The 7,147-nt window shown below is 41.7% G+C and overlaps 1 protein-coding gene across 6 annotated transcripts in view; it reads right to left on the reverse strand.

The window, feature by feature from the left end:
• The window catches only part of washc4 (WASH complex subunit 4), a 134,384-nt gene extending 128,290 nt beyond the window's left edge, over positions 1–6,094 (reverse strand). For 3 of the 6 annotated variants that reach the window (XM_059987839.1, XM_059987840.1, XM_059987838.1), the window contains exon 1: positions 5,464–5,580. Coding sequence is in view for 1 of the 6 variants with exons in the window: in XM_059987841.1 (XP_059843824.1) it covers positions 5,464–5,603; positions 6,019–6,079 (201 nt within the window). In the remaining 5 variants the exon portion in view is untranslated. Of the gene's footprint in view, positions 1–5,463; positions 5,604–6,018 lie in introns of those variants that run through there. The other 3 variants (XM_059987841.1, XM_059987843.1, XM_059987842.1) reach the window with 3 other exon arrangements.
• Between the last annotated feature and the right edge of the window lie 1,053 nt (positions 6,095–7,147).

The following is a 7,147-nucleotide window of genomic DNA, read 5'->3' on the forward strand; positions in this document are numbered from 1 at the left end:
TTTGTTCATCCACACTCTTAAGTAACTGACCATTAATCCTGTACTCAGTCTTCTGGTTTGTCCTTCCAAAATGCATCCACACTTGTCTGGATTGAACTCCATCTGCCATTTTTCTGTCCAACTCTGCAGCCTCTCTATATCCTCTTGTAACCTTCAACCATCCACAACTCCTCCAATCTGCCAGCACAACGATTCTTACAGTAGAAATTAAAACTTCATCTTTAAAATGAAACTGCGTCATAAAATCTAATACGCAGCGGAATAGAGTCACTGACAACTTAAACCACGAACTGACCTGCTTCACAGGGAGGGGTTCTCCTTTTATACCCTATTGAAACAGGCCATCACATGACCTCTCACTGGCAGGAAAAGTACATCACTCCACCATCAGAAGACCATTACATCATGCCCAGCAGAGCCTCAATTCCCTCATGGTCATGTGACAGTCATAAGATACCCACAGGGTATGTAATGATCACAAAGAGCGAGGTCATGAATGCAATGATCCAATCAGCCTGATGATTTTGTCCAATCACAATATTGAATAGTATTAACTGTCCTAAATGATGTCTTCGAAGAGCTGACACCTCTAAATTCCTTCAGAAAAGCTGTTTGAATACAATTGCAGTGTGCAATGAAAAATAAACAAGTTACAGTCACAGTATCTTGGTGATACCATTTACTGGAGTGACAAAGTGAAAAACATGCTCTTTTAGTTCTAGCTGGCTGGTGGTGCAATAGCATCAGCGCCAGATTTCGGAAGCGAAAGCTCCCAAGTTCGAACCCGGTTGGCCCCACCCCCAGGCACACTTTCCATCCATGCCGGTTTGAGCAACAAGCTAGCCACTCGGCCTTGTAAAAAAAAAAGGGTCGAATCAGGAACATTCATTCCATGACCTGGTTAATTCGAAGACCACCAATCCTGACACCACACGCCAGACAAGGAATGGCTGACTGTCTGGTGTGGCAAACTATGAAATGAATCGATAAGTTCTGACATTGATAATGTGCCTATAATGCAATTCATTCAACGTGTATGCAATCACTGATAACAGGTTTTCTGACGATGAGTTAAGCAAGCTTTTGACCCTGTTGCTATTATAAACATAACCAGTTTTGAGTATGGAAAAGAGAATGTTGTACTACAGGCAAAAATATACTCAGCTACTATTACAAACTACAATGAGGTGTTGCCTCAAAAACATGCAACAATACTGTGATATCAAATTTGTCATTTCTGAGAAAGTTACGACAGGTTCAAGTAGGACGTTCACTGATATGTTGAACTACATGTTTAGAAACAAAGAATTTGAAGAACAGTCAATTCTTGATGACACTGTTGGAACATTTCAAGCTCCTCATGTTAACTATGGATGGGAATTCAGACTTATGAATTCAATCAAATGTAAACCCAGAAACAGACTAGAAGTGGAACATTTGGATGATCTAATGAGGATTTCATCTGGATGCAAAATTAATCTGGACAGTTTTATAGTTGTAATAATGACATGAGAAAAAGTTTATGAAACATTAAAGATATTCTTTGTACTGCATTTAATTATACCTTCAATAAGTAAAATCAGTAGCATGTCGCTTTTCAATTTTTATTCTAAATACTTGTTGTATGCATATAACAAAATAACACTTAAAGGGCTGCAAAGTTTTCAGGCCATGTAAAAAATTCTTACTTAGAGCAATAGTTGGTCTGTGAAGCTGTAAAAATATATTAGAGGGAATGTTGCCACAGGCATCCTGATTTTTGATGAGATAAGGGCAAGACATAAAAGAGATGGAAGAGATGCACTACTATTCAGAGAAAAATCTCACATTCTCCACTCAGAGGGCACACTAGAAGGTTCACTCACTGTATTATGGGTAGGGTTTAAAAAGAATGACAAATGCACCATCACTCTAATGGCATTGCACTACAAGCATCCCAATAGTCACTGGAGATGAGGACAGATATGCAGATAGATGTAAAATCAACAGGGTTGCCATACTGGGTGTATTTACATTCCCCAAACTCTGATGGGGCAGAATTTATTCAGTGCATCTGAAAGAGTTGAGTGAGAGCTCGCCAGCTAGCAGAGGTACTACATTGAACAGCTGACTGGCCTTTTGATGAGAACTTTTTATGAAGATCGATTACAACTCCATCAGTTTTAAAATAGTCATGAGTAAAGACAAGTCTGAACCTTAATGAATTGAATAGTAAATTGGGGGAGGGAAAATTAGAACAAATTAGATAGAGCTGTGGAGATGGAATTTACAAGCAAGTCCATGTGGGAATTGGTCAAATACCAGCTGATCAGAGCTGAGTTCTAGTGAGGAGGAAGGACAAAGATGGCATGGGAAGGGAACCTTGGATGATGAGTGGAGTTATGAGCTTAGCCAAATAGAGAAAGGAAACATATGTTTGCTTTAGGAAGCTAAAATCAGGCAGAGCTCTTGACGAATATAGATAGCAGCAAAGAACTCAAACAGGGGATTAGGAAGGCCAGAAGGGACCATGAAATGTTTGGAGTCATATGATGAGGTACTAAATGCACCTGTATTCACAGAGAACATGGTAGACAGCAAAGCAATGTGGGACACACTGTAATAGAGGATTGACAAAAATTTGTTATTCTCACTAGCAACAGGAAAGCTCCCAGAGGATTGGAGAGCAATCAAAGTTATTCCCTTGTTCAAGGGAAATAGGAAAAATTCAAGAAATTATTGGCCAGTGGGCCTTATAGTAGAAGCTTCTGGAGAGGATTCTTAGATTTAGGCATTTGGGACAGATTAGAAACAGTCAGCAAAGTTTTATGCAGGACATTTATTGTCTTCATGTGAGCTTTGAGGAGGTGATAAAGGTGTCTGATGAGTGCAGTGGATGTTGTCTACATGCATCTTAGTAAGGCATTTAACAACGTCTCTCATGGGTGGTCTGATCCAGATTAAGGTGTCGGCACAAGAACAGACCTTCCGGGTCACAGCCCACCCACATGACCAAGTAACTTATAAACTTGTACATCTTTGGATTGCGGGAGGAAATTGGATCACCAGGAGGAAACCCACACAGTCAGAGGAAGAACATACTAACTCCTTAAAGACAGCAATGGGAATTGAACAGTCATTGTAAAAGGGTTACATGCTAGTTCGGATTCAGAACTGACTTGCTCACAGAGAGAGCAGTGGTTCAGACGTGTTGTTTCTAGTTGGAGGGCTATCACCAGTGGTGTTTCACAGGGATTGGCGCTGGGATCTCCATTGTTTGTGATGTATACAAATACATATTAACTGACAGATGAAAATGTAGATAGGTGGATTAGTAAGTCTGCAGATGACACAAATTTTGGTGGAATTGTAAACAATGTAGAAGCTTGTCAAAGGATAGAGCAGAATAGAGATCAGTTTTAGATACTGCACGGGTAGGAAAATGAGAGATGAACTTTAATCTAGGCAAGTGTGAAATGGGACGTCAAATGTAAAGTAAACTATCAGTGGCAGAATCCTTATCAGCATGAACGTACAGAAATGTCTTGGAGTTAAAAGTCCAAAGCTCACTGAAAGTGGCCATACAAGTAGCCAGGTAGGTAAAGGGACATGACATACCTGCTTTTATCACGATGGGCACAGAGTGCAAGAATCAAGAAGTCATGTTGCAGCAATATGAAATTTTGGTTAGCATGTTCTTGGAGTAGTTTGCAGTTCTGGTCACCCCATGACAGGGAGGATGTGGAGAGGGTGCAGAAGTTTACTAGATGTTATCTGGGTTACAGGGTATGAGCTATCAGGAGGGTTGGACAAACTTCGGCTGTTTTCTTTGGAGCAACAAAAACTGGAGAAACCTGAGAGAAGTTTAGATGATTGAGAAGCATAGATAGGGAGATAGTCAGAATTTTTCTCAGGATAGAAATGCTAAGTACCAGAGGACATGCATTTAAGGTGAGTGGGAAAAGCTTAAAGGAGATTTTTTTTTGCAGAGTGTGATAGATGCCTGGAACAGGCTACCAGGAGATGTGATGGAAGCAGTGATGATAGGGGTGCCTAGGAGGCTGCAAGACACATGAATACAAAGGGAAACCTACAGATATTTGTCGTGTAAATGGAGAAGAGACTCAAGTCGAATTCAGCATCTTGTTCAATGCAGATATTGTGGCTGAAGGGCCTGTTTCTGTACTATACTGTCCTACGTGCAAAATCCAATCAAACTTTGAAAACTAAACTGTCTTGGATTACCAATTTGCTTTGGATCCCATGAGCTCTAACCTTCTGGATTTCCTCACATACAAGACTTCATCAAAAGCCTTTCCACTTTCACATAAATCATTAATATTTGGAATGAAAACACCATTAAAGAAAATAATGAGCTGTAAGTGATATCCTGAAAACCCGATGATCCACAGAATTTTAATGTAAGCGGATATAGATTGTGGCTCTGGTTATCTTTTTTGAAAATTCTATTGATTCTATGATTCATATGAAATAGGTCACAATATTTCAGGAGGGAGAGCATCACAACTCACTATCAGCTGTGGGTAAGCGTGCCCAACGAGGGTCACCAGTTGGGGGAAAAAAAACAGATGGCGAGCCACAGCAGCAAGGTGTTTTATTTAGTGCCAGGTGAAAAAGATGCAAAAGCTGCCCCAAAGTTGTGAAGACAAAGAATTTACAAACACAGATGTACAAAAACTTACAAATACAGTAGATGCTGTCCCCACAACGCGCTCTTTAACTTTCCAATACAACTATTCACCATGAAATCCAAATTCCACACCTCCCTAGCAAAGCCAGGGTGAGGGTTTAAATCCGCTTCTGCCTGGCCTAGAAGGACCAGGAAATTCTACTGTTGGTCTGGGGCATAATCATGCGATCAGACGATAATTATTTCAGATGCAGAAATGGAACATTTTAAAACAGGGATTCTAACATCCTACAATTTTATTCCACAACAAATGCCTTAGTTAAACCTGTAGATCATGCTCAGATGAATATAAAAGAATATTACCTCCTCATGCCACCGGTGGTGTTGCCTGTGTAGGGTGCCTGCTTCCACTAACCCAGGCATTATTTTAGGACACCCCAGACTGTCCCTCGGGTCTTTTGGGGTCATTACAAACCAATGTAAAAGCGCGAGTGAAAGTAACTGAAATGTTTGGAATCCTTATGTTTATGAATTATAAACCAGTAGAGCACATTAACAGAAGGGATTGTTTGAATTTGCCAGGCTGGCAATTGATTTACTGTTGGGGTGTGTAGATGGTGAACTGCAGAACGGGAGGGCAAAGTGTGTGAACTACTGGGGAAAAAAGACCAGGGACAGAATAAGGATGAGTGACTAACTGACAAAGGGGCAAGAGAATTACCATTGCCAACCTATTTTGTCAGAGAGAAAACAGGGAACAACATGTATTAATTTGACATTGAAAGCAGGGAAAATGCTGCGGCATACACAATTTAAGTTTTTTTAAGATGTACCTTAAGTGCTATGGGGTCAAGTGTAAAATCCCAGACGTCCCCAACAGAGTCATCCAATGCATCTTCAATGCCTTTCAGCTGATTCGTGTACTCCTCAAGAAATTTCCCATAACTCTTCAATTGCACCTCAACGTGGATTCCTAAACACATAGGAAGAAATGAAATACGTTGTGCTTCATCTCTTCATTTTAATCAGACGCTGGCTACCCTGTCAAACCTTAGCAAAGAAAACTGCAGGAAACTTTCACTATGACTCTTCAAGAATGTAAAGTTTTACTCGAGGTGAACCTACTATTCGCAACACTTCCCAGCACTGATCATTTTATGTGAAGTGTAAAAGTGCCGCTCATCGCTGTGCAGCAAAACGAGAACTACTTGTCACCGGTTACTCTCCTGCCGTTTGAAGGCTGGACTCTACTGGGTCGCGTCCGAAGCCATGGGCCCATCTGCAACAACTGCCCCCAGCGCACAGCTGCAGCGGCCCATGGAGGTGGCAGCAATCATGATATCGTGCCCTCCCCACACCCTTCAGCCTCATACACCCCTAATACCCACTCTTAGATCCGTCGTCCAGAGCATCTGAACTCCAATCGGGAGACAACGCCTCCAGCGCCATCTTTACCACGGGACCGATCACATGACAAACACCTTTGCGCACGCGCAGTATCACTTTCCCGGCCTCGTCGTTTTGACGTTTTTATTGGACGGGAGGGGGAAAGCGGGTCTGAGAAAGGGGTGGATGAGGGAAGTTGGAGTGAGGGTAGGTGACTGGGCATGCCATACTGTAAAATAACCGGATGGGGCAGAGTGACAAATGTTTCCTTGAACATTATGTAGAGGACCCAGCTAGGGAAAACAAGATACTGGGACGAGATGGAGCAGGTGAGAGGAGTGTGAACGTTATTCCATTAGTTTCAAAATATTAAAGAATGAGCGTTGGGCTGGACCCTGATTAAGATTATAAACTGCAGTAAGACCATTTTTGACGGCACCAGAAGGGTGTGGATTGAGATAGACTGTTTTCCAACAAAAGGAGGCTTTGAGAGATGAAGCACAAACTGGCAGGTTTTCAAGGTTGAAAATTTAAGACTACATAATTTTAATGTTCTTATTAGAATAAAAGGTAAGGCTAACAGTTTTAAAGATTCTGCAGAAATCTGGAGCAACACACCATATGCTGGAGGAACTTAGCAGGTCAGGCATCATCTATGGAGTGGAATAATCAGTCAACATTTCAATAGCACCTTGGTTAGAATACAGCACAATGCAGGCCCTTTGATCCACAATGCTGTGCCAAACATGTACTTACTTTAGAAATTACCTATGGTTACCCATAGCCCTCTATTTTTCCAAGCTCCATGTACCTATCCAGGAGTCTCCTAAAAGATCTTATCGTATCCACCTTCATCACTGTCGCTGGCAGCCCATTCCACGCACTCACCACTGTCTGCAAAAACTTACCCCTGACATCTCCTCTGTACCTACTTCCAAGCACCTTAAAACTGTGCCATCTCATGCTAGCCATTTCAGCCCTAGGAAAAAGCCTCTGACTATCCACACGATCAATGCCTCTCATCTTTTATACACCTCCATCAGGTCACCTCTCATCCACCAAAGCTCCAAAGAGAAAAGGCAAGTTCACTCAACCTATTCTCATAAGGCATGCTCCCCAATCCAGGCAACA

Source organism: Hypanus sabinus, chromosome 13 (genome assembly GCF_030144855.1).
Source record: "Hypanus sabinus isolate sHypSab1 chromosome 13, sHypSab1.hap1, whole genome shotgun sequence".
Taxonomy (NCBI): domain Eukaryota; kingdom Metazoa; phylum Chordata; class Chondrichthyes; order Myliobatiformes; family Dasyatidae; genus Hypanus; species Hypanus sabinus.